Genomic DNA, 27,715 nt, shown 5'->3' on the forward strand with positions numbered 1-27,715 from the left:
GTGCATATTGCTTCCAAATAGCAATTCACTACATTAATCTCTCTAATTTGCACACATTTTATTCATGTTTAAAGGTTCGGGTGGCGAGAACTAGAGGTCATGAATTAAGGTGAAAGGTGAAATGCTTAAGAGGATCATGAGGAAAAACTTCTTCATTCAGAGTGTGGTGAGAGGATGGAATGAGCTGTCACTGCAAGTGGTGGATAAAGGATCAATTTCAAGAGAAATTTGGATAATACATAGACAGGAGGGGTATAGAGTGCTATGGTCCAGGTGCAGGTCAATGGGATGAGGCATATTAATAGTTCAGCATGAACTAGATGGGCTAAAGGCCCTGTTTCTGTGCTGTAGTATCTTATGACTCTAAATGTCCACATTCTTTAACCAAGAACTTGAGAAAACTTGTACTGCAGTCTTGGTCAATTTTTAGATTTAACTGCAGGATGCAAGTTTTGCCAGTCAAAACAGCAGTTATTGCTCTTGAACTGAATTAATTCAGAAGGTACTTGAAAGTAAAGGCACTTTGCTGTGGGTGCAGATTCACAACAGCCCTCATTTCACACACTCTCACTGTGGTGGCAAAGATGTAGAAACAAAGGAATTGACTGTTCCTTCTCAGAATGTGTTCGGAAGGACAATAGAAACTGTGTGGAATTTCACACAGTCAAAAGCTGGAAATGTGGATTTTTAATTTGTTCAAATGGGCTTGCAAGAGGCAGTGGGATGGGTTCTCTACTAATATTCATGACACACCAACTGGATTACACTATGAACATGAAATAAATAAATTCTGCGTCATAAGCAGAAGTGGGAAGTCTACTTTCCACATGCTAATCCCACTTCTCATGAATTTTTATGGTCCAGATGAAGGTCGATGTGATAGGCAAAATAATAGTCTGGTATGGACTAGATAGGTTGAAGGGTTCTCTACCAATATTTAATTACTCAACAAATATCTAAAAGCAGAGGTGCTGGAAATAGAACATACAGCACAGAGCAGGCCCTTTGGCCCACGATATTGTGCTGACCTCCAAGATCAAATTAATCCTTCCTTCCCACATACACCTCCATCTTTTGTACATCCAAGCTCAAATATAAAAAGAACACGCTGGTGATACATAATACATCAAAGAGTGTCTGTGGAGCGAGAAATCAGATTAGTATTTTAGGCCACTCCATTAATCTGAAATGTTATCTGTTTCTTTCTCCACAGATGTTGGCAGCCCTGTGTCTTCATTCCCTGACATTTTCTGTTTTTATTTAAGCAAAGGAGAACAGCCAGTCATTAATGTCATTTATGGGATATGGCAATACTCACTGGCTGCCAGATTTGATATGTTACAACAGTGAATACATTCCAAACACACCTCACCAACTTCAAAAATTCTCCTTTTGAACTTCTTAAAGTGACAGAACCAGTGTACTTTGAGAAAGGCACAATTAATGTTGTCCTGGTTAGACCACACTTTCAGAATATTGTTTCAGTTCTAGTCACTTCATTATAGAAAGGATGTGGAAGTTTTAGACAGTGTAGAGGAGATTTACCAGGATGCTGCCTGGATTAGAGTGCATGTCTTATGAGGATAGGTTGAGCGATCTAGGGCTTTTTTCTTTAAAGCAAAGAAGGATGAGAGGTGACTTGATAGAGATGTACAAGATGCTAAGAGGCAGAGATAGAGAGGATAGCAGGAGAAACTTTTCCCAGTGCAGAAATGACTAATACGGGGAGGGGGGACATAATTTTTATGTGATTGAAGGAAAGTATAGGGGGGATGTCAGAGGTAAGATCTTTACACAGAGAGTGGTGGGTGCATAGAACAACCTACAAGAGGTGCTGGTAGAGACAGATAGAGATGCACATGGTTTATAGAAAAACGGATGATTATATAGGAGGAAAGGCTTAGATTAATTTTACAGTAGGTTAAAAGGTCAGCACAACATTGTGAGTCAAAGGGCCCGTTCTGTGCTGTATATGTGATGTCAAGTATAGCATTTCAACATAGCAAAATATTCTATCTAAACTGTTTACCTGTGCTTACAAAGCAGCAAATCTGGAAATACTGATGCAGAGAACACACAGATTTAATGGTCAGAGATATGTTTTAGTGAAGCAGACTTGTATCTAGATAGACAAAATACAAACAAAGCAAGTGGGCTTCCAAATGTCAATAACATTGATACAACACCATACTGGCTAAGCACTTAAACAAACAAGAGAAGTTGCATCTCCACCCTTGTGCAAACACAGATTCCAATTTGGGAGAACTGCTAATCACAAGGTTCATCAAACAATTATCTTAAAAGAGCTAGACTATTACATGCTGCAATTCAGGATCTCATAAGCAACCCAATCACAACTGGCATATGAAGCTATTCTTTTATTCATTCATGGGATACAGGCATTACTCTGCAATTATTTGCCATCCTTGATGATCCTTAAACGATTTGCCTATGTCATTTCGGTGGGCAGTTTGGTGTTGTTTCTAGGCCAGGTCGAGTAAGAGTGACAGATTTCAAAAACTGGAAAAGCACTTGAGGAAAAATAATTTACGGAGTTATGGAGGAAAGGACTGGCTGGCATGCATCTGATGGGGCAAATGGCCTCCATTGTGGAGCAATTATTTCTTTCTAATTTACCCCTTAACTGAAGTGATTCCACTTTCAAGGACTCTACAACTCGTGTTTATTATTTATTCATTATTATTATTTTATTTTTTTCCCTTTTTTCTATTAGCACAATTTGTTGTCTTTTGTACACTGAGAGAATGTATGAACTCTTTACAACTTATGCTCAGCATTTTTTAAAATTTTATTTTTATTTGGATAAGGTAATCGCAAGTATTATACAGACTTTTTTTTACATGCACAACCTTTTCCATTTTTTATATATGTATAGATCTATAATTATTTATACATTCACAAGTACACATTGAGATGATATAAAAAATAATTAAGCACTTAAATAGATAATTATGTGCAGTTGTAATTCCACTCTATTAGACTAAGTAATGATAATTGTTGTTTAAAAAATAGTATTAATAGTGGATTAATAATAATTTCCATATATCTCTTCTGGACCGTTTCCTTCTGGTCCAAAATGTTGTATGTGAACCTATGTAACTACCATTGTAGGTATTTATATCCTAACTTGTTCATGTTTGCTCCTACCCCCAAACATAATTATCCAATCCCTATGTATTTATTTACATCATTTTATCATTGTTTTTCCTTTCCCAAATCTTTTCCTTTACTTGTGTTAATTCCCTGTTTTCCAAAAAAAAGAACAGCAAACATTCGAGCCAAGGGTGCTTATGTTAACACTATTACTATGTTGCTGAGACAAACAGTATAAATCATTAGGAGAGTCATCTAAAGTCTGCTCACTTTGGGGTTATGAATTCAATCCATTTATTACAAATTTGATATAATTTTTCTTTTTGAATTCTCAGAGAGTAAGTCATCTTTCCATTTTAAATATTTCCAGAATAATTTCATGCCAATCTTTTAATGTGGGTGATGCTGGATTTAGCCACTTTCTGGTGATTGATTTCTTACTTGCCGCTAAAAGGGCCTGCAGCAGCTTTACATCTTTCTTCTGTTCCAAAAACAATACATGCCCCAAAAAGAGAGTCTCAAAGTTCAGAGGTATCTGGTTCTTAATTACCTTAACTAATGTTCTGTAAATACCTTTCCAATATAAACTTAATTTAGGGCAATCCCAAAAAAATATGGAAATGATTTGCCTCCGTGGAGCCACACCTTCTTCAACACATCACGTTTGTGTCTTTATATTTTTCCTGCGATGGGGTCTTAAAGTATCTTATAATATTTTTCCAACAATGTTCTCTCCAAGTCAAAGAGTTAAGGCTGATTTATAGTTCTGCGTCAACTCGACGCCGTAACCCACGCAAGTGGCCTACACGCATTGTGAGCATTTATACTTGTGCGTTGGTGTGTCTGCATCGCTCTGCAATTTGCGCACGTCACGCATGCGCACTCACCTGCCCGTGCAAGACTTCATGGTCATGCAAACACGAGGAAATCTGCAGATGCTGGAATTTTAAGCAACACACATAGAAGTTGCTGGTGAACGCAGCAGGCCAGGCAGCATCTCTAGGAAGAGGTACAGTCAACGTTTCGGGCCGAGACCCTTCATCAGGAATAACTGAAGGAAGAGCTAGTAAGAGATTTGAAAGTGGGAGGGGGAGGGGGAGATCCAAAATGATAGGAGAAGACAGGAGGGGGAGGGATGGAGCCAAGAGCTGGACAGGTGATTGGCAAAGGGGATATGAGAGGATCATGGGACAGGAGGCCCAGGGAGAAAGAAAAGGGGGAGGGGGGAAAGCCCAGACGATGGGTAAGGGGTATAGTCAGAGGGACAGAGGGAGAAAAAGGAGAGAGTGAGAGAAAGAAAGAATGTGTGTATATAAATAAATAACTGATGGGGTACGAGGGTGAGGTGGGGCATTAGCGGAAGTTTGAGAAGTCAATGTTCATGCCAACAGGTTGGAGGCTACCCAGACGGAATATAAGATGTTGTTCCTCCAACCTGAGTGTGGCTTCATCTTGATAGTAGAGGAGCCCGTGGATAGACATTATCAGAATAGGAAGGGGACGTGGAATTAAAATGTGTAGCCACTGGGAGATCCTGCTTTTTCTGGCGGACAGAGCACAGGTGTTCAGCAAAACGATCTCCTAGTCTGCGTCGGGTCTCGCCAATATATAGAAGGCCACATCGGGAGCACCGGACGCAGTATATCACCCCAGCTGACTCACAGGTGAAGTGTCGCCTCAGCTGGAAGGACTGTCTGGGGCCCTGAATGGTGGTAAGGGAGGAAGTGTAAGGGCATGTGTAGCACTTGTTCTGCTTACAAGGATAGTGCCGGGAGGGAGATTGGTGGGGAGGGATGGGGTGGACGAATGGACAAGGGAGTTGCGTAGGGAGCGACCCCTGCAGAAAGCTGAGAGAGTGCGGGAGGGAACGATGTGCTTAGTGGTGGGATCCCGTTGGAGGTGACGCAAGTTTCGAAGAATTATATGTTGGACCCGGAGGCTGGTGGGGTGGTAGGTGAGGACAAGGGGAACCCTATTCCAAGTGGGGTGGTGGGAGGATGGAGTGAGAGCAGATGTGCATGAAATGAGGGAGATGCGTTTGAGAGCAGAGTTGATGGTGGAGGAAGGGAAGCCCCTTTCTTTAAAAAAGGAGGACATCTCCCTCGTCCTGGAATGAAAAGCCTCATCCTGAGAGCAGATGCAGCGGAGACGGAGGAATTGTGAGAAGGGGATGGTATTTTTGCAAGAGACAGGGTGAGAAGAGGAATAGTCCAGGTAGCTGTGAGAGTCCGTAGGCTTATAGTAGACATCGGTAGATAAGCTGCCTCCAGAGATAGAGACAGAAAGATCTAGAAAGGGAAGGGAGTTGTCAGAAATGGAACAGCTAAACTTGAGAGCAGGGTAAAAGTTGGAGGCAAAGTTAATGAAGTCAACGAGCTCAGCATGCGTGCAGGAAGCAGCGCCAATGCAGTCGTCGATGTAGCGAAGGAAAAGTGGGGGACAGATACCAAAATAGGTTTGGAACATAGATTGTTCCACAAAGCCAACAAAAAGGCAGGCATAGCTGGGACCCATACGGGTGCCCATAGCTACACCTTTAGTTTGGAGGAAGTGGGAGGAGCCAAAGGAGAAATTATTAAGAGTAAGGACTAATTCCGCTGGACAGAGCAGAGGGGTGGTAGAGGGGAACTGATTAGGTCTGGAATCCAAAAAGAAGCGGAGAGCTTTGAGACCTTCCTGGTGGGGGGGTGGAAGTACATAGGGACTGGAGATCCATGGTGAAAATAAAGCGGTGGGGGCCAGGGAACTTAAAATCATCGAAAAGTTTAAGAGCGTGAGAAGTGTCATGAACATAGGTAGGAAGGGATTGAACATGGGGGGGGGGGGGATAAAACCGTGTCGAGGTATGCAGAAGTGAGTTCGGTGGGGCAGGAGCAAGCTGAGACAATGGGTCTACCTGGACAGGCAGGTTTGTGGATCTTGGGTAGGAGGTAGAAACCGGAAGTGCAGGGTGTGGGAACTATAAGGTTGGTAGCAGTGGATGAGAGATCCCGAGCGGATAAAGTCGGTGATGGTGCGGGAGACAATGGCCTGGTGCTCCTTAGTGGGGTCATGATCGAGGGGTAAGTAAGAGGAGGGGCGAGTTGTCGCTGTGCCTCAGCAAGGTAGAGGTCAGTGCACCAGACTTCATGGTCATGGTAGTCCTTCTCGGGGTAAACAAGAAGCGAGCATCTTTTTTCGTAAAAGCGAAATGTGTCCTCCATAATTTCGGAGGTCTGTAAGGCTTTATGGAAAGCATTGTAGCCAGAGTTCCTTCCCTGCCCTTCAGTCGCCCAATGGGAAGCTATTGCAGCGTAGGAGGAAATGCGTTGCTACCCAGCGGACCAATCACAGTTCTTACGGTCTGCGCTGCTGCGACGCGCAGTTACATTTTGGGAGAGATGCGCGTCGCAGCAACGCAGGCTCTCGCGTAGGGATATGCGTCGGCTTTGCGGCGATGCAGTACGTACGGCGTCGCGTTGACGCAGAAGTATAAATCAGGCTTTAGTCAAAGACCACTGAAAGCTGCATAATTTCCCCCAAGCGTCCTCTAAAAGTACCAACCCCGCTTCTTTCTCCCATTTCTCTTTAATATACATAAAAGTTGCTGGTGAACGCAGCAGGCCAGGCAGCATCTCTAGGAAGAGGTACAGTCGACGTTTCGGGCCGAGACCCTTCGTCAGGACTAACTGAAAGAAGAGCTAGTAAGAGTTTTGAAAGTGGGAGGGGGAGGAGGAGCTCTTATCATTCCGGATCTCCCCCTCCCCCTCTCAAACCTCGACTGTACCTCTTCCTAGAGATGCTGCCTGGCCTGCTGCGTTCACCAGCAACTTTTATGTGTTGCTTGAAATTCCAGCATCTGCAGATTTCCTCGTGTTTGCGTCTCTTTAATATACAATGTGTTTTTATTTTTAGCATGAAAGCGGGCATTATATAATCGAGAAATTGATTTACTTGGTATTGAACTGTAAGCTGAATTCAGAATCTTGAAAAATTCTAATTCTACTGTTGGTAAGTCTGTATCATCTACAATTCTGGTTAACATAGTGTCGTACTTGAAGGTACCTAAAAAAGTCATTGTGTTCTAGGCCATGTTTGTCCTGCGGATTGAAAACTTTGTAATACTTTTTTATGTGTGAATGAAAGGTAGGTTGTAAGACTTTTCTTTATCCATAGATCAAATCTTTTATCTCCACTGCTGGGAAAGAATTCGGTATCATATGCACACAATCTGAAAAGTTTCAACATGTTATTGATTCCACATGAATTAACCACCTTCTGCCATACTTTTAATGTGAGATTTATCCAGCTGTTTTTAATCTTTTCCAATTGGGCCATCAAACCTTTGTCAGCTATTGAGGCCTGTAGAGGAAAACTGTCAACCAATCCAAATTCTATTTCCTTCCATCTAGCCTTATATTCCCTATTACACCAATATAACAGAGGGGTTATCTGTGCAGCATAAAAATAATTTCTCAAACAAAGAAGTACCATACCTCCTCCTTCCTTCCTTAACTGTAAGGTGTTAAATCGGATTCTAGGTTTCTTTCCTTGCCAGATAAAGCAGGAAATCCATTTGTCCCATTCCCTGAATTGATTATTGTCAACATCCACAGGTAAAGTCCGGAAAAGATAAAGTAACTGAGGGAGAATATTCATTTTTATGGTATTTATCCTTGAATTTAAACTTAAAAAGGGAATAAGATTCCATCTATGTATATCTGCTTTTATCTCTGAAATTAATGGCCCATAATTTACCTGTGACAACGTTGAAAGATCTTTTGGTAGGGTTATTCCTAAATATTTTAATGATTCAGCTTCCCACTTAAGATTATATGTATCCTGCAGTTTTTTGGATGTTGCATAATTTCAGGACATAACCTACGTTTTCTTTACATTAATTTTATAACCTGATATTTTCCTGAACTCACCCAACAGTGCAAACAATCCCATAAATGATTTTTCTGGTTCGCTCTGATAGACTAAACGTCATCTGCAAATAACGCCACTTTCTGTTCAATCCCTGCCACCTTGATACCTTTTACAATTTCACTCTGTCTTATTAGTTGAGCGAGAAGTTCAATGTATAGTGCAAAAAGGTGAGGAGAAATTGGGCATCCCTGTCTAGTTCCTCTCTCTAAAATAAAGGAGTCAGAAAGGTCCCCATTTATCTTAATACAAGCTGTAGGGCTGTTATATAAAGCCTGGATTACTTTAATAAACTTTTCTTTAAAGCTGAATCTTCCTAACACTCTGTATAGGAATACCCAACTAACTGAATCAAAAGCTTTCTCAGCGTCTAATCCCACTACCATTGTCTCTGTCCCGTTCTTAGCAACCTGTTCTAGTATGTGTAAAGTTCTCCTTATGTTGTCCTGAGTTTGTCTTTGTTGGATAAATCCAGTCTGGACTAAGTGGATGAGGCCAGGTAGAAGCTTTTCCAGTCTGCGCGCTAATATAGATGTAAATAATTTGTAATCCAAATTAAGAACACTGACTGGCCAGTAACTACCACATTCTAGTTTATCTTTACCCTCTTTAGGAATAACTGAAATAATTGCTTCTCTTCAGGAAGGTGGAATTTCTCCTCTCTGCAAGATCCAATTAAAGGTGTTAAGTAGTAATGGGACTAACTGTAACTTCAGTGATTTGTACCACTCTGAGGTAAACCCATCAGAGAGCCTGGAGACTTTCCAGCCTTTAATCTAGAGATAACCGTGTTCAGTTCTTTGGCAGTTACTGGTTCTAATAGGCATTCATTTTGTAAATCTGTGAGTTTGGGTAGATCTAAAGAATTCAGGAAAATGCCTATATAGGGCTCATTGGAAGCCCAGGGTTGCGAGTACAACTCTCGATAATATGTTTCAAAACTCTCTTCAGTTTTCCCTATTGTACTCTCCACAAACTTTGTTTTTGGATTCTTTATATTGTCTGGTTGCTGTTTACGTAACTTATATGCTAATAATCTAGCTGATTTACCTCCTACTTCATAATTCTTTTGTCTCAGGTAAAGAAAATTTCTTTGAGTTTCCAATGCATAAATATCATCAATTTCACTTTGCAATTTCTTAATTTCCTGTTTTAAATTAGAATTAATTTTGTTGCTATCTACAACTTGAAGTTGTTTTAATTTTCCTTGAAGGTCTGCTAATTTTTGTGCATTGATTTTTTCATGTGAGTGGTAATGGAAATAATTTTTCCTCTCACTACAGCTTTCAATGTATCCCATAAAATCACTGGTGATGTTTCTCCCGTGTCATTAAGGTCTAGATATTCTTTGATTTCTCCCCTTAATCTCTCCATTACTTTTGGGTTATTGAGTATATGTGAGTTTAGCTGCCATAGTGTTTTCCTCATTTTCCTTTCCAGGATTAGAGACATAGAGACTGGGCTATGATCTGACAGATCAATTGTTGCAATATTACAGTTTTTTATCCTGAGTCTATCCATGTTAAATATAAAAAAATCTTTCCTTGAATAAACTGAATGAAGGAAAAAGTAATGTGTATAGTCTTTACTAGTGGGGTGTAATTCCCTCCACACATCTATAATTCCCAACTCCTCCATCAATGAATTCACTTTCCTAGTCAGAGGTTTATTCTGAGTAACTATTCTTGAAGAATCTAATGCAGGGTTTAACCTAATATTAAAATCCCCTCCACAGATTACTACCCCTTGAGAACTGACCATTAGGTCAAAAATGTGTCTACAGAATGACCATTCACAACCTGGTGGAGCATAAACATTCAACAATAGAATGGAAAGTATTCTTAGAGATAGTATATATAACTATCTGGATAGACAGGGTCTGATTAAGAACAGTCAACATGGATTTGTGCGTGGAAGGTCATGTTTGACAAATCTTATTGAATTTTTTGAAGAGGTTACTAGGAAAGTTGACGAGGGTAAAGCGATGGATGTTGTCTATGGACTTCAGTAAGGACTTTGACAAGGTTCCACACGGAAGATTAGTTAGGAAGGTTCAATCGTTGGGTATTAATATTGAAGTAGTAAAATGGATTCAGCAGTGGCTAGATGGGAGACGCCAGAGAGTAGTGGTGGATAACTGTTGGAGGCCGGTGACTAGTGGTGTGCCTCAGGGATCTGTACTGGGTCCAGTATTGTTTGTCATCATATACATTAATGATCTGGATGATGGAGTGGTAAATTGGATTAGTAAGTATGCAGATGATACTAAGATAGGTGGCGTTGTGGAAATGAAGTAGGTTTTCAAAGCTTGCAGAGAGACTTAGGCCAGTTGGAAGAGTGGGCCGAAAGATGGCAGATGGAGTTTAATGCTGATAAATGTGAGGTGCTACATTTTGGTAGGACTAATCACAATAGGACATACATGGTAAATGGTAGGGCATTGAAGAATGTAGTAGAACAGAGGGATCTAGGAATAATGGTGCATAGTTCCCTGAAGGTGGAATCTCATGTGGATAGGGTGGTGAAGAAAGCTTTTGGTATGCTGGTCTTTATAAATCAGAACATTGAGTACAGGAATTGGGATGTTATGTTAAAATTGTACAAGGCATTGGTAAGGCCAAATTTGGAGTATTGTGTACGGTTCTGGTCACCGAATTATAGGCAAGATGTCAACAAAATAGAGAGAGTACAGAGAAGATTTACTGGAATGTTACCTGGGTTTCAGCACCTAAGTTACAGAGAAAGGTTGAACAAGTTGGGTCTTTATTCTTTGGAACGTAGAAGGTTGAGTGGGGACTTGATAGAGGTGTTTAAAATTATGAGGGGGGTAGATAGAGTTGACATGGATAGGCTTTTTCCATTGAGAGTGGGGGAGATTCAAACAAGAGGACATGAGTTGAGAGTTAGGGGGCAAAAGTTTAGGGGTAACATGAGGGGGAACTTCTTTACTCAGAGAGTGGTAGCTGTGTGGAACGAGCTTCCAGCAGAAGTGGTTGAGGCAGGTTTGATGTTGTCGTTTAAAGTGAAATTGGATAGATTTATGGACAGGAAAGGAATGGAAGGTTGTGGGCTGAGTGCAGGTCAGCGGGACTAGGTGAGAGTAAGCGCTCGGCACAGACTAGAAGGGCCGAGATGGCCTGTTTCCGTGCTGTAATTGTTATATGGTTATAACAATGTTATTTCAGTACCTTCAATTTTCACAAATTGTCCATCCTTTAGTCTCTGAAATATGTTCATAATTAAAAGCACTTGATATTAAAGTAGCTACCCCTCTTTTGTAGCTCAGTTTATATGATGAATAAAATACATGCTTAAAGCCCATTCTTTTTAATTTTGCATGTTCAGATTGGCTCATGTGTATTTCATGAAGGAAACCTATTTGTGCCCTCTCTTTTTTCAATTTAGACATAATCTTATTTCTCTTAATTTGGATTCAAAACCCCATTAGCATTATAGGAAATTATTTTTACCAGTTCAATTTGCATTTTTCTCTAATAGAAGAAAACACTCTCCTTTTCTAAACAAACAGTAAGCAATCCCTTCTCAACAGTAAACCAAAACATAAAACCAAACCCTAGGCATTTTTGAACATAGAACATTTGAAATTTTTCCCCAACTTCCAACAGTGAGGCCTGAGCACCGACCCGCCTCAGTTCATCGGGATAACCTCTATCTTCACCCTGTGTTAGAGGGCCCTCCACAATGTGAACAGTCAGAGAATTCTCTCCTTTTCATGTCTCGACCACATTGCTATCATTTAAGTTATTCCGTCTAATTTATTTCCAGTTACCAGCTTTCATTTTACCTTTAAATCCAACTTACTCTTTTCAGTCATTTCTCTTAATTAATCTGTACTCTTTGTACATTCGCGTCTGAATATTTGCAGCTTTTCCTTGTAGTTTGACACTCTGGTTCACGTGGAGCATCCTTGCCACACTGGCTGCCATGACTTCTGCCGAATCCTCTCCAGTAGCGACTCCGGTTGGGTGATAACTTTAATAGGTAGTCCCCGGTCCGCCAGGTCCAATGTTGCCTCCTCCACCGTAGTGTAAGTTTTTGCCCCTTCGTCGTAAAAGACTCTCAGCCGAGCTGGATACAGGGTCTGGAATTTGATGTTGTTTTCCTTCAGGACTCTCCGTGTTTCCGTATATTCCTTCCATCTGGCAAGAATCCCCGGTGCGTAGTCGTGGTCTAAACTGATTTTACAGTTGTTCCACATGAAACCTTTCTCTTGCCATGCCCGTTTAAGCACCTCTTCCTTCGTTCTGTAACTGAGAAATCTGACCAGAATCGATCTGGGCTGGGCGCCTGCCGGAGGCTGTGGTACCAACGTGTGGTGAGCCCTTTCTATCTGCAGGTCTTTTACATCCGGTATATCAAGGTTCTCTCTAAGCAGCTTCTCCACGAAGGGAATCATCAACCCGGGTTTACCTTCAGTTCCTTCGGGAACTCCGTAAATCCTCACATTTTCCCTTCTTGAGCAGCCTTCTTGGTCTATTAGCTTCCACTGGAGCTGCTCTTGTAGCTTTAACATCTCTGCTATCACTTCCTCTGCGTTTTGTAGCCTCTCCTCAGTCCCTACAATCCTCGCTTCGGCTTCATCTAACCTCAAATTAGTTTTTACTATTTCTCCTTTAATATCTTCCAGCTGTTTGTTATCTTGTCAGAACTCATGAACCTCTTTGAGAATCAAAGTCAGATTCACCGATTCCTCCTCAGTACCTCGGTCCTGGCTTGCCGTGGGGGAGCTAGGCCCGTCGCCTTGCTGCGTCTCTTTATGTTTATCAGCCTTCGGAGCGGACTTTTTAATCTTGTTCTTAGACATCATCCTTGCCCCTTTTATTGATACAATTATACAATACTAAATATTTGTCTAACTTTGACTTTGGGGCAGTTTACCTTCTTTTTTGTTGAGAGACCTTCCCCTACGCCGCCATTCCCTTGATCCTCTCAGCATTTTTTTTATTTGCACATTGTCTTCTTTTGCACAATGGTTGTTGGCCTGTTTTTGTTTTATGTAGTTTTTCTTAAATTTTTGCTGTGTTTCTTTATTTTCCTGTAAATGCCTGCAAGAAAGTGAATCCCAGCGTAACATGACTACAGTGCCAGTGATTCTGGTTCAATTCCTGCTGGTCTTTGACACTGAGCCTGCCTGTAAAGAGTTTATACATTCTCTCCATGACCGTGGTGCACTCCGGTTTCATTTCATATCCCAAAGACAGGAGGGTTACTACATTAATTGGTCACACAGTTGCAACTGTGTAGCAAGGGCTCATTGGGCTGAAAGGGTCTGTTACCATGCCACATACCACAGCTCTAAATAAATATATAGTGACATCTATGTGCTTAGTTAATAAATTTAACTTGACATTAAATTTAGGGGAAAAATTTTGAATTCCAGTATGGAAAAATGGTTGCTGCTGTGCAGGTAGCAACAGCTGCAGCCTCAGAGTCAGGTTTAATATCACTAGCATATGTTGTGAAATATGTTGTTTTGTGGAATACAGAATAATGAAAAACAGAATCCAGAATCAGAAGAATAGGGGGTTCTTCACTAAACTGAAATTAATAGATTACAAAGGAGCTGGCTGTGGATTACAGGAGGAATGGAGATGGGCTAACGCCTATTGACATCAATCGATCTGGGGTTGAGAGAGTAAACAGCTTTAAGTTCCTCGGCATCCACATCACCGAGGACCTCACGTGGTATGTACACAACAACACCTCTTTCACCTCAGATGGTTGAGGAAGTTTCGTATGGGCCCCCAAATTGTAAGAACTTTCTACAGGGGCACAATTGAGAGCATCTTGACTGGCTGAATCACTGCCTGGTATGGGAACTGTATCTCCCTTAATCGCAGGACTCTGCAGAGAGTGGGGCAGACAGCCCAGCACATCTGTAGTTATGAACTTCCCATGATTCAGGACATGTACAAGGACAGGTGTGTAAAAAGGGCCCGTAGGATCATTGAGGAACTGAGTCACCCCAACTACAATCTATTCCAGCTGCTACCATCTGGGAAGCGGTACCGCAGCATAAAAGCCAGGACCAACAGGCTTCGGGACAGCTTCTTGCACCAGGCCATCAGACTGATTAACTCATGCTGATTTAAGTGTACTCTATATTTCATTGACTGTTCCATTTATTACAAATTACTATGATTGCACATTGCACATTTAGACAGATGTAATGTAAAGATTTTTACTCATGTATGTGAAGGATGTAAGAAATAAAGTCATTCAATTCAGTTCAAATTTCCGAGCAGCTGTGATGACTAGACAGGCCTCTGGAGGACAGAGTCTCAATACACTGGAGCCAGTAAGTGCAGCAATGCCCTGGATGCTGACTCTTCCTGTATCTAAATAGGGTATCTGTCTGAAGATGTAAGAGTGATTGAGAACTATTGTGGGAGAGGAATACTGAACACTGAACCAACATAGTACTGCCAAGGCAAACTAATTTTGTTGTGAAACTCTTTGTTTTGAGTAGAAAGGAGCTCAAGCCAACTAAAGAATGTGACCAGCACCGTGCTTGGACACTGCAGCTGTTTGTTTGGACTCACACCAGTACCAGGACCTGAACTTGGAAACAAGACTGGTCAACAATGGCTGTGTTCTGCTAGTCAGCTGTTTCAGTGTTTGTAACAGCCTTTCGCAGCATTTGTTCAATGAACACCTAACCTGGTGCCAAGAGTCAGGGCCAAAAAAAAATCAAAATCCCTTCTGCCTAAATGGCACCTGACTCACCTTTCATTACACCCTCCCCCCACCGCCAATGGATGTATGCGTGTACTCACAATGTTTAACGCTGTGATACAGATCTCCTGGATATACTTATGGTCACTTATTTCAGTGACTACTATTCATATCTGTAACTGTAAATTCATGGTGTCTTTTGCGATTTTATTTACAGGATATGATTTGTTCAATCCTAACTGACCTCAAAAGAAGGTGCAGGTAGTGAGCTGAATTCTTAAACAGCTGCAATCCTTCTTGAAGGTACTCCCACTGTATTGAAGGGAAGACTTCCTGGAGTTAGACCCCTGGCCAAAAACTAACAACAAAATATTACCAAGTCAATGTGGTGAATGACTCGGAGGGGATCCTGCAGGTGGTGCTCCCATGCATCTGCTGCACTCCTCCTTGTCATTCTCAGAGGCAGAATTCACAAGTTTGGGAGGTACTGTCAGATTAACCCAGGCAAGTGACTCCAATGCATCTGTAGACTAGACACAATGAAGCCAGGGCATACTTGTGGCAGGAAGAAATCAGTGTCCTGGGAGATGGGTAGCGATGAACATAACACTGTTACCATGCTAGCTATCGGGTTCAATACCGTAAGGAGTTTGTATATTCTCCCCATGATCACTTGGGTTGCCTCCAGGTGCTGTAGTTCCCTCCCACATTCCAAGGACATGCAGGTTAAGGGCATGCTATTTTGGCGCTGGAAGTATGGGGCAACCAGTGGGTTGCCCCCAGTACATATTCCAACTTTGTTGGATATTGACACAAATGAAGTACAGTATTTCACTGTATGTTTCAATGTACACATGATAAATTGAGCTAATCTTTAAATGGGCTGCTTTGTCTTATTTGATGTTGAGTTTTGCTGTACTGATCCAGGCAACTGGACAGTATTTCACTAGCGAATGCATGCCTTGTAGGAGCTGGAAAGGATCTGTGGTGTCGGGAGGTGAGGTAGGATATCCAGCTTCTCACCTACCCCAGTTTTTATGGAGAGTTTTGGTCTTCCCCATAAATTGAAACTTTTTTTTTCTACATTTACCTTTCTACATCTTTCCTTGACCAGGATTGAAAATAAAAGATACACAACCATTAGTCATCGTGAAACTATCAGATTATTGCTGAAACTCTAGGTTGACTCGAGCCTTTTAGGGAAGACGCTGTCTGTAAGGAGTTCATACATTCTCCCCGAAACCATGTGGGCTTCTTCTAGGTGCTCTGGTTTTTCTTCCACAATCCAAAACAGTATGGGTTAGGGATTAGTGAGCTGTCGGCATGCTATATTGGCACTGGAAGCCTGGCAGCACTGACAGGCTGCCCACAGCACATTCTCAGACTGTGTTGGTTGTTGACGCAAATTAAGCATTTCATTGTTTCGATGTACATGTGACAAACAAAACTAATTTTTATCTTTAAAATGTGCCATCTCACATGGACTGTCCTACACTGATGTGATCAACTCCTTATCCTCTGAAGTCACTACCCCAATTACTACAAAGAATAAAATTACCACTGCAGCAGTTCCAATTAAGTGTCCCAGCTCTCCAAACTAGGCGTACTCTGCCTTTCAGGCAATTGAGTTATGTCAAGCACATTCAGCTTTTATTTTAATGCACAGTTTCACTTCTGTATTAGGTCACTTGCTGTGCAGCCAGGATGGAGTAAGTATAAAAGCAGTAGGCCAGAGCTTTGTTAAGAGCGAAAGAAGTTTCTATCCAAAGCATCCTGTTGTTTCCCCAGCAGACACATTGCTCTTTCACTATACTGCCCTCGCTGAAGTGTTGTAATATTAACTGGACAGTCAGCCAAACTCGGTTCAAAAATAATATGAAAGTCAGGGTATAGCTTCCTAGTTCCTTATTCAATATGTCACCCCACTGAGTCTGCAATAAAACTAAGGAGCTAGGAGGCTAATCCTGACTCTCATGTCATTTTTGAATGGAGTTTGGCTGACTGTCTAGTTGATGTTCCAACACCTCAGTGAGAGCAATACAGGAGCAAGCAATGCATTCCACACTTAACAATGTTACCTACAACCAAACTAAAAGGGGTAATTGTTCAATGCACTGGGTTTTCTCAATCCATTGCCTTTTCAACTTAATGGTGCCATTCTTATTTATTTATACTGTTTGACATATGTATACCACTGCTTGTTTTATTATAATAGTGTCAGTAACATTATACTGTCTTACATAAACATGCACCTCACACTTTACAAGTGCCTTGTAAAGGTATTCAGCCCCCAACCATTTGTTCACATAAATGAGTATTACAACCAGGGATTTTGATCAATTTAACTGCTAAGTTTTATTTGTGAATCACATGCTCCTATTTTCATGGTAGAGCCCAAAAACAGGGGAAATTGTGAAGCATGAGAAACTAAAAATTCAAAAACTGAAATATCAGCAGTCAAAAGAATCCATCCCTCTTTGCTCAATACTTAGTTGAACCACCTCACAGCCAGTAGTCTTTTTGGATAAGTCTCTATTAGCTTTGCACAACGTGATGGAGCAAGATTTACCCATTCCTCCTTGCAAAATTACTTAAGCCATGCCAAGTTAGTTGGGGAGCGGCAATGGACAGCGATCTTGAAGTCTTGCCAGAGGCAAGACTTTGACTAAGCCATTCAAGGACATCAATTTTCTTCATATGAAGCCACTCCATGGTTGCTCTGGCAATGTGATGTGGGTCATTGGCCTGCTGAAAGACTAATTTCCTTCCCAGTTTACACTTTCTGGCACAGGCTAGCAGGTTTTTATCCAGGCTCTCTCTGCATTTAGCAGCATTCATCTTCCTATCAATCCTGCTACTGAAAAGCATCCCCATAGCATGATACCTTACATACAGTAGGGGTGGTGCTACCTGGCTGATGCGCAGTATTAGATTTACGCCACATGTACTGCTTAGAGTTGAGGCCAAAAAGTTCCACTTTAGTCTCATCCGACCACAAGACCTTCTTTCACATCTTTACAGTATCTTCTAAGTGACACTTTGCAAAGTCTTTACGGGCAAGGATATGTTTTATTTTTTAGCCAGGCCTTCTTCTTTGCCATTTTTATATGAATATCCTTTTTGTGCAAGGCCTTACAGACTGTGGAGTCATGAACGTTGTCTCCAGTTGCAGCCATTAACTTCTGTAGCTCACTCAGAGTGACTGTAGGTGTCACAGTCGCCTCTCTTACAAGTGCTATTCTTCTCCAGTGACTAAGTTCAGAGGAGCAGCCTGACCTAGACATTGTAGCCATGGTTTCATACTTTTTCCACGATGGACTGCACTGAGCTCTGAGGTATGTTCAATGCCTTTGAGATGGTCTTGCACTCTTCCCCAGATCTGTGCTTCTTTATTATCATTTCCCTGACTTGTCTTGAATGCTTGTTTATGTCCATTTTGACTTGGTCTGTTGAAAATCTACCATTAAGGTCTGTTGGACCTTAAGTTCATCATCATAATACATATTACCAATCACATTTCCAGCAAGATGGAGTCAACAAAATTATTCTGATTTTGAACCTATGAACAATGAAGGAAAGGCATGGGGGTTGTGCTCTGTCATTGAAAAACACAAGTGATTCTACAGATAGGGAATTTATTCAGGTGATCCTCCAGTTTTCTACATCAACAAATTGGGTAAGTTGGTAAGTATTACACCTGATAAAGGTTAGCATAATAATTACAAAAGGGGATGAATATTTTTTCAGCCTCACAATTTTGGTTTGTAATTTTTCATATATTGTTGACAGGTTTTGCAATTTTTCTTTTGATTTAACATGAAGCACATTTTGTACGTTAGCTCAAAAATCCTATTTCAATATATTTTAAATTTAGAATGAGACAGTAAAATGTGAAAATAATTGTTGGGGACTGAGTACTTTTTCAAGGCACTTAATGTCAACTTATCCGTCTTCAGGCCATGCTACTCAGGGACTTGTGCTAATACTATTTGGTGACTGTATATGCTGGATCGTAACTATATGTGTTGCATGTGACTGTATGTACTGTGTTTTGCACCTTGGCTGTTTCACTGTATACATATCTATGGTTGAATGTATTTAAACTTTAACTTCCACTATGAAAGCACCAGCTGCAGAGCACAAACACAAGTTTCTGGAGGAACTCAGCAAGTCAGGCAACATCTATGGAGGGATAAACAGCTGACATTTCAGGCCATGACCCATAAAACTAAAAAACATAGGAACAGAATTAGGCCATTCGGTCTATCAAGTCAGCCCCACTGCGGCTGATTTACCTTCCATCTCAACACCATTCCCTTGCCATCTCCCTGTAACTTTTAACACCCTTGCTGATCAAGGACCTATCAACATCTATTTTAACTACCTCCATGGCCATCTGTGGCAAAGATTCCACAGATTCACCACCTTCTGGCTAAGGGACATCCTGCCAGTCTGAGGCTGTGCCCTCTGATCCTAGACTCTCCCACTATGGGAAACATTCTCTGCACGTCCACTCTACCTAGGCCTTCCAATATTCAGTAGATTACCATGAGATCCCTTCATTCTTCCAAACTGCAGTGAGAACAGGCCCAGAGCCATCAAACATTCCTCATATTAACCCTTACATTCCCTGGAACATTCCTATGAAGGGTCTCAACCAGAGATGTTAACTGTTTAATCCTTTTCATAGGTGCAGCCTGACCTACTGAGTTCATACAGCATTTTGTGTGTGTTGCTCAAGATTTCTAGCATCTGCAGAATCACGTGTGTTTTTCAATGATAGAGCACAACCCCCATACCATTCCTACATTGTTCATAGGTTCAAAATCAGAATAATTTTGTTGACTCTATCCTGCTGGAAATGTGATTGATAATATGTATAATGATGATCTTCAATTAATTTAATTAATTTATTAATAATTGATATTTATAATGATTATAATAATTAATATGTATAACAGTGATCTGCAATTAATCCTACCGTCAGGCAGAAGGTACAGAATGAGGGCTGTTAGTGGGGGGGGGGGTAACAGCTTCTTCCCTCAGGCTGTGAGATTTCTGAACACCCTGCTACCATCTAGTACACATTATTTATGGCAATGTCAGTAGCATTACATTGTTGTATATTTAACTATATGTCATATATTTATGTCAACTTGCACATCTACAGAATTTTAAAAAAATTATCTGTTAATATTATTTTATGTGTTGTGTGTGATATATGTACTGTGCTTTAAAGCTTCATTCTAGAAGAAGGTTGCTTCATTTATTCATGTGTACGGTTGAATGATAATAAACTTCAAACTGAATTTGAACTTGTAACACCAAATCACCATGACATTAGAAAGATTCGGTGCTGTTTGCAATGCACTGCCAAGTAGGGTAATGAAATTAGATTCAAAATGAATTCAATAGGGAACTAAATTAATATATGAAAGCAAAAACATATGAAGAGAAAGAATGGAATTGTCCACGTTGCCTTTTGAAGGAGTTGACTCAGGCCTGATGTGCTGATTCCTTTAATGTTCACTAATTCTATTCTTTGCTGTGGCAATGTTGAACAGTGCAGGTAACATTATTAGTCACAGCCTTTAGTAATGGTCAAGCCCTCTGCTGCTGCCACTATTTCCACATTTGCTTCTTTGAAGGTACAACTCACACTAGTGAGTGAACCCACAGTACTAGTTACAGCTGTTGCTTGAGCCCAGCCACATCAGATCAACCTTACTCTGGTTCCAGCAGGTGGAGTCTCTGGGCACTCCTGGCTGACTTGCACCTGCAGCCAAGATCAGCAACAGACAGATGGCTGACGCATGGGTATCCTCCTTGGTCTACAAGTCTCAGTTTTGTACATTTAACTTAAGTGATATAGATTTTTGGATACCAAGGAGATTGAAGATGGTTGAGGCAGAAATCCTACTGTACAACAGAGAAGGATCAAAGACCTGTGCCTTTTTCATCTCCTATTACTGATGTGATTAAGGTTTCCAGTGCACATAATCTATTCCATTCAATAATCTAATAACTCTATATAAAATCTGTGTGGAACAAATCAACCCTAGAATCACCACAGTATGGAAACAGGCCATCCAGTCCATAATATCCATGCCAACCATCAGTAGCCTTCTACACCATCTTGGCTGCCGCTGTCTGTAAGGAGTTTACACATTCTCCTCCTGACTGCATGTGTTTCCTCTAGGAACTCCAGTTTCCGTCTGCATTCCAAAGATGTACCTATTAGTAAGGGCAAGTGAATTGTGAACAGGTTACATTAGCGCAGGAAGCATGGCGACACTTCTAAGCTACCTCCAACACATCCTCTGACTGTGTTGGTCATTGAAGCAAACGATGCCTTTTACTGCATGTTTCAATGTACAAACGTTTGTACATGTGACACATAAAGCTAATGTTTATCATTTCCGGTAAGATGGCAATACCTTTGATCACAGCAGCTTCTACGGGGTCAACCAAAGGTGTTATTGTCTTTTAAAAATTATTATTTTTTTTAAACAATCACAAGACCCTGCTGGACATTTTAAGAACTTAAAAGTAGCGCAGGTCTACCCCAGCAGCGAGTAGCTCGTTAGCAGAGAAATTGAAGGAGCTGGATAGTGCAGATTGTGCCTCTCTGACATAGGGCAGCAGCTATGTGCAAAGGCAGTGTGCAGTTTAACAGCGAGTCATCGTCTTAGTCACTTTTCTTGTGATCGCAAGACCAGAAGTGGTGTGGTGCGGTGTCCAAGCTGGAGATGGTGCTGCTCCCCAGTGTTGGCTTGGCAGAAGACAAACTGTATTGTGGTCAACTGCAGATTTCTGCAACATTCATGGACTCAGGGTCTTGTACTATATATATTTTGTGTGTGGCTGTATTTTATTGCTATCTTATGTATGCTAGATGTATATAGATAGATGTACCTTGTGCTGTGTGTGACAGTTGGTACTGTGTTTTGCACCTGGAGTAACACCGTTTTATTTAGCTGTATTCATGGATATTCATGTAACAAAGACAGGTGTGTAAAAAGGGTCCGAAGGATCATTGGGGACCCGGGTCACCCCAACCACAAATTGTTCTAGCTGCTACCATCCAGGAAACGGAAGCGCAGCATAAAAGCCAGGACCAACAGGCTCCAGGACAGCTTCTTCCACCGGGCCTTCAGACTGATTAATTCACACTGATACAACTGTATTTCTATATTATATTGACTATCCTGTTGTACATAATATTTACCATAAATTATTATAAATTGCACATTTAGATGGTGACATAACGTAAAGATTTTTACTCCTCATGTATATGAAGGATGTAAATAATAAGGTCAATTCAATTAAATGGTTGAAATTAAACTTGAACCATTCATCTATTCATTCAGGTTAGAGGCAATTTAAATTGGCCAATTAACTTGCCAACCCCCATGTAACTGAGATAGAACATAAAACATCACAACACAGTACAGGCCCTTTGGCCCACAATGCTGTGCCGAATATTTAACCTACTCTAAGGTCAATCTAACCCTTTCTTCCTACATAAGCCTTCCAGTTTTCTATCATACATGTGTCTATCTAAGACCACTCTGTGTAAAAAAAACAAATTACCTTTAACATCCCCCCATACTTTCCTCCAATAACCTTAAAATAATACCCTTTTTTAGCCATTTCCACCTTGGGAGAAAGTTTCTAACCATCCACTCAATCTATGCCTATTATCTTGTACATCTCTATCAAGTCACCTCTCATCCTCCTTTGCTTCAAAGAGAAAGCACGAGCTTGCTCAACCCATCCTCACAAGACATGCTCTCTAATCCAGAAAGCACCCTGGGTATATTTCAAGCGGAGGTTGATAGGTTCTTGAGTAGTCAGGGCATAAAAGGTTACAGGGGAGTAGTCAGGAGAATGGGGTTGAAAGGGAAAATAAATCAGGCATGATGGAATGGCGTAACAGACGCAAATGGCCAAATAGGCTAATTCTGTTCCTATGTCTTATGAGGATAGGTTGAGCCCATCTTATCAATGATGTGGGAGGAAAGCCACATGATCACAAAGGGTATGCGTAGAGCACCGAGGGTTGATTGAACCCAGGTTGTTGAAGCTGTGAGGGAGCAGATCTGGTGGTTGCACTACTGTGTCACTCAGTCAATCATGTTTCAATCAATTCAACAGGAGTAAGGGGAACTACAACAAGTTCCCTCATATTTTAGCATCCTCCTAATGAGTAATGTGGTTGCTAGCTTTACTAACATTACAAACTGCTGCTTCCCCTTTGTTATTGCAACTTTTCTTCTGGAGAAGGAAGACTGTTGGTTGGAAACAGAACTAGCTGGCCACGGTCCAACAAAAACACAAGTTCTGAGCTGTATACTTGAAACTTCTTTTTAAATTTAGAGATACAGAATGGTAACAGACCCTTCCGTTCCAACAAACCCGATTACACTCATGTGACCAATTAAACTACAAACTACGATGTCTTTGGACTGTGGGAGGAAACAGGAGCACCCAGAGGAAACCCACACAGTCACGGGGAGAACATACAAACTCCTTACAGACAGTGGCAGGTTTGAACCTGGTTCAATTACACAATAGTGTTACTTGAACTGCCACGCGACTATGCAGACCACATATTTTATATTATTACATAGCCCATGAGACATAGGAGTAGATTTAGGCTACTCAGCCCATCAAATCTATTCCTTCATTCAATCATGGCTGATTTTTTCAACCCCACTGCCCCACCTTCTCTCAGTAACCCATCATCCCCTTACCAATGAAGAACCCATCACCTCTGCCTTAACAAGCGAAGTACTGATGTCAAAGCAATAAGTAGTGAGAGAAAACTGACCATATATATTTAAGTACAGATACGGAAGAAATAAGAGTAGGTCACATGCATTTTCAACCTGCTCTGCAATTCAAAAGGATCATAATGAAGGGTCTTGGCCCAAAACATCGACTCTTTATTCTTCTTAATAGATGCTGCCTGACTTGCTCTGTTCATGTAACACACAGAAAATGTTCCAGCATTTTCTGTGTGTTACTCTGGATTTCCAGCACCTACAGAATCTCATGTTTGTGACATATCTGATATTTAGGCTCAGCTCTACTTACCTGCTATTGCATGTAAACTCTCAATTCTTCTGCAAACCAAAATCTACCTCGGCTTTGGGTACTAACAATGAATCAGCTTCCAGAGCTCTCAGTGTTAGAAAATTCCAAATATACATAAATATCAAAATTCTTACAGATTATCAAGGAGAGCTAACGTTTTGCTGGCTGAGGTGTAAAAGTTTGTTAGATTTTTGGACAAGGGAATCAAGGGAAACGGAATTCGTGCAGAAAATTTGCACTGAGGTTAAAAAGTCAGCTATGACCTTACTGATCAGCAGAGGAGGTGCAAGGTGTCAAATGGGAATGAGAATCGGGTTTATTATCACTGACATATGCCGTGAAATTTGTTGTTTTTTGGCAGCATTACAGTACGATGCATATAAAAAATACTGCAAATTGCAATAGAAAATATAAATAGAAAAAATAAACAAACAAGTAGGGCAAAGAGAGAGCAAAAATAGTCAGACATAGGGAAGAAGCTGTTCCTAAAATGTGAAGTGTACGCCTTCAGGCTCGTGTACCTACTCTTTGATGACAGTAATGAGAAGAAAGCATGTTCTGGGCTGGTCTTGTTTGAATTCCTTATGGTCTTGTATTATCTGAGATAAGTCGTCCAACCTGATCTCAATCCAAAATGGGTAAACATTTATCCAAGACTATGCCTTTAATTCCAGATTTCCCCAGAGAGGGAAACGTCTACACAGCATCTATCCCATCAAGTCTCGTAGGATCTTGTATGTTTCATAAGGTCTATCAAAACAGCAGAACATTTATATTTTGGCCCCAGTATTAAAATAGCTTAGTGTACAAAATGAAGTGAGTCCCAGCATACCATGTAGCCCACTCCAAACCAATTCACCAAAAAAAGCCCTGATGGTAATTAGTTTACAGAAGTAGGTCACTTTCAGTCTTCACTTAACAAATTTCAGTTCCTGAACAAACCCTAAAATCTAATTGCAAAATTAATAGGAATTCAAGAAATCATGTACTCTTACTACTGAAAGAAACCAACCTGGTAATCCTGATCATCGATGCAAAATCTCTCTCGCAGATTCCGAAAAACCATCGGGCAATACTCCTTAAATTTGAAACGACTTGGGAGATTCTCCCTATAAAAAAACATAATCAATAGTTTCCTCAAACTGGGGTTGTTAAACCACCTTTTGATAAAACACCAAGTGCCTATGAATGACTGAGAGCTAATGTGCCTGATATATCGCTTCCACAAGGTATCATTCAGTCTTGAACAAAGCAACAAATTGCAGACTTAATTAAATTTAATTCTATTGCTCTACCTCCCAAATTCTAACTCGCAGCTAGAACTCAAGAAAAATAAAAGTGAGAGGACATAACAAAAGGAATTTGAATTTCCGAGCACATACTTTTTCCTCTTCAAAACTGCATCCTACCCTTTCAACAAGGAGGGTTGTCTGGATCTCAAGCACATCTTAACCCAATTCCAAGATCTCCTTCAATTCACAAATACCTGCTTATGAAGTTTGCCAAGCAGTCACCCAGACAGAGAACTAATAGAATTAATTAGAATTTGAAATACCGAAACAGGGTGTTTCGTCTCTATTCAATGCCAGTACTTAGGCTCCACGCTAATGTCCTTCTCCCATTCTTAGTACACCCTTCTGTTCCTTTCTCTTTAGCTTCCTGTCAAATTGTCTCATCTCAGGTTCAACCATTCCGTAGCGAGTGCCATATTCTAAACACTCGATGGTTTAAAAAGATTTTCTTTTGTTCTTAATATTGATGATTGTCTCAATATACTTACGCCTATTTACTTTGTTCGTCACAGAACTGAGAAGATCGTCCCTAAACCTATCCTATCAAACCCTTTCATAATTTTATAGTAAGGAAGTCTAGGTCTTCATCAAATAAAACTCAATTCTAGATTATCTGTTTAGCAATCCAACAGTCAACGATTTGACTGCCTACTACACATTCCCTCCCTGTCCTTTTCCAAACTATCTGATTCTCTTGTTGCATTCTGCCCCACTGTCCTGCCATCGTGTCATTCTTTATTCAAAGGAAACCAGGGAATGAGTTATTCAGAGCACCTCAGTCATTTTCTTGTAGTCCTTGGTTTGGATATCAAAAGACCAAGTTTAGTTTGCCAATTTGTTCTATGTCTTCTCAAGTGTTTTGCCCCTATCCTCTATTAACGCCCCCCCACCACATAGTCCCTGTTCCTTGCCCTGGAAATACAATAAAGGATTGGGTACACAGGGATAATGCATGCCTGAATCTGATGATACCTCTTAAGGGCATTAAAAAAAACTTAAACAATACAAACTGCTGGATTGGACTGTGTAATTGTCATTTTTTCTTGCAATTTAACTTTCTTATGCTTGTTTGTATCTTTATATAATTGCCTGTAAACATGTAATTGCTTAGTGTGCTCTGTAGTGGTTGCAGATTGCAGTTGTGGGTTTCACTTTACTTGAAAAACGGCTATCTGATTGGTCAACTGTTATCTATAGAAATTCAATGGAATCAGCAAACTGATAAAGAGGACCAAACCACATCCATCTGTGTCTTCTTTCTCTCTCTTCCCCCACCCCCTACTTCACCTTTCTACCTTCAACTACTTTGTTTTTATAACACTTAATAAACGATCGTAAGCAATAACTTTTATGCCTCACTTTTGACTTCCGAAGAACCTCGGATCAAAAACATCATAATCCAACAAAATAAAATCCAAATGCCACAGATAGTGCTAAAAATACTCTTGTTTTTCAGTTAATTTGATATGTTAGAAAAACCTTGAGTTCTGAAGATCTTTCTGTGCTTTAAAGTTCAAAGAAAATATTCTGGATATACTTTATAAATGAAAGTTCAATACAACAGGTTCAAATCTTTAAACTCGAGGATATCTCCCTTTTTCATCTGTGCAATAAAACTATGAAAATCATTGTCACCTACTTGTTAAAAAGGTGATTGTCCACTTTTATCTTGCTGAATGCTTTGAAGTCATCTGGCATCAACATAACAGGAATCTGAACATGGCTTAGTTCATTAATCTGAAAAGGAAACAGTAAATACTGTAAATTCACTTTTATGGCAGTTCACATTAGTTCCACTCTTTAAAAATAAGTAACATGGCTTGCGTGGTAGGGTGGTGGTATTTGAAAGAAGAATGGAGATTATAGACACAAAGCAAAGTAAGTAAGGTAGGTGAAAATACAACTCAAACGCAAGTGTTATTTCAGTAGCATTGCATAATATTAATCAGTCCAAATAATTTATGGAACCAACGTCCAAAATACTTCTCAGTCGAGCACCTTTTGCCTCTCTTGTGTGGACATGAAAATTATGCATCATCACAAATTATAGAAGTTCCAAACATGACAAAATCTGTAGATGCTGGAAATTCAAGCAACACACACAAAAAATGCAGGTGAACGCAGCAGGCCAGGCAGCATCTATAGAAAGAGGTACAGTCGACGTTTTGGGCCGAGACCCTTTATAAGGACTAACTGAAAGAAGAGGTGGTAAGAGATTTAAAAGTGGGAGATCCGAAATGATAGAAGACGGGAGGGGGAGGGATGGAGCTAAGAGCTGGAAAGTTGATTGGCAAATGTGATACAAGGCTGGAGAAGGGAGAGGATGATGGGATGGGAGGCCTAGGGAGAAAGAAAGGGGGAGGGGAGCCCAGAGGATGGGCAAGGAGTTGTAGTGAGAGGGACAGAGGGAGACAGAGAAAGAGAGAAAAAGAGGGGGAAAATAAATAAATAAATAAATAAATAAATAAGGGATGGGGTACGAAGGGAATGTGGGGTATTAACAGAAGTAACAGAAGTTACAGAAGTCAATGTTCATGCTATCAGGTTGGAGGCTACCCAGATGGAATATAAGGTGTTGTTCCTTCAACCTGAGTGTGGCTTCATCT

General features: G+C 40.7%; 1 protein-coding gene across 6 annotated transcripts in view; it reads right to left on the reverse strand.

Moving 5' to 3' along the window:
- The window catches only part of LOC140191482 (phosphatidylinositol 5-phosphate 4-kinase type-2 beta-like), a 238,037-nt gene that overhangs the window by 134,394 nt on the left and 75,928 nt on the right, over nt 1–27,715 (reverse strand). For all 6 annotated transcript variants that reach the window (XM_072248931.1, XM_072248930.1, XM_072248933.1 and 3 more), the window contains exons 2-3: nt 26,749–26,846; nt 24,830–24,926 (exon numbers count right to left, since the gene is read on the reverse strand). In XM_072248931.1, the coding sequence (XP_072105032.1) occupies nt 24,830–24,926; nt 26,749–26,846 (195 nt within the window). The remainder of the gene's footprint in view (nt 1–24,829; nt 24,927–26,748; nt 26,847–27,715) is intronic.

This window comes from Mobula birostris, chromosome X (assembly GCF_030028105.1).
Source record: "Mobula birostris isolate sMobBir1 chromosome X, sMobBir1.hap1, whole genome shotgun sequence".
NCBI classification, from domain to species: Eukaryota; Metazoa; Chordata; class Chondrichthyes; order Myliobatiformes; family Myliobatidae; genus Mobula; species Mobula birostris.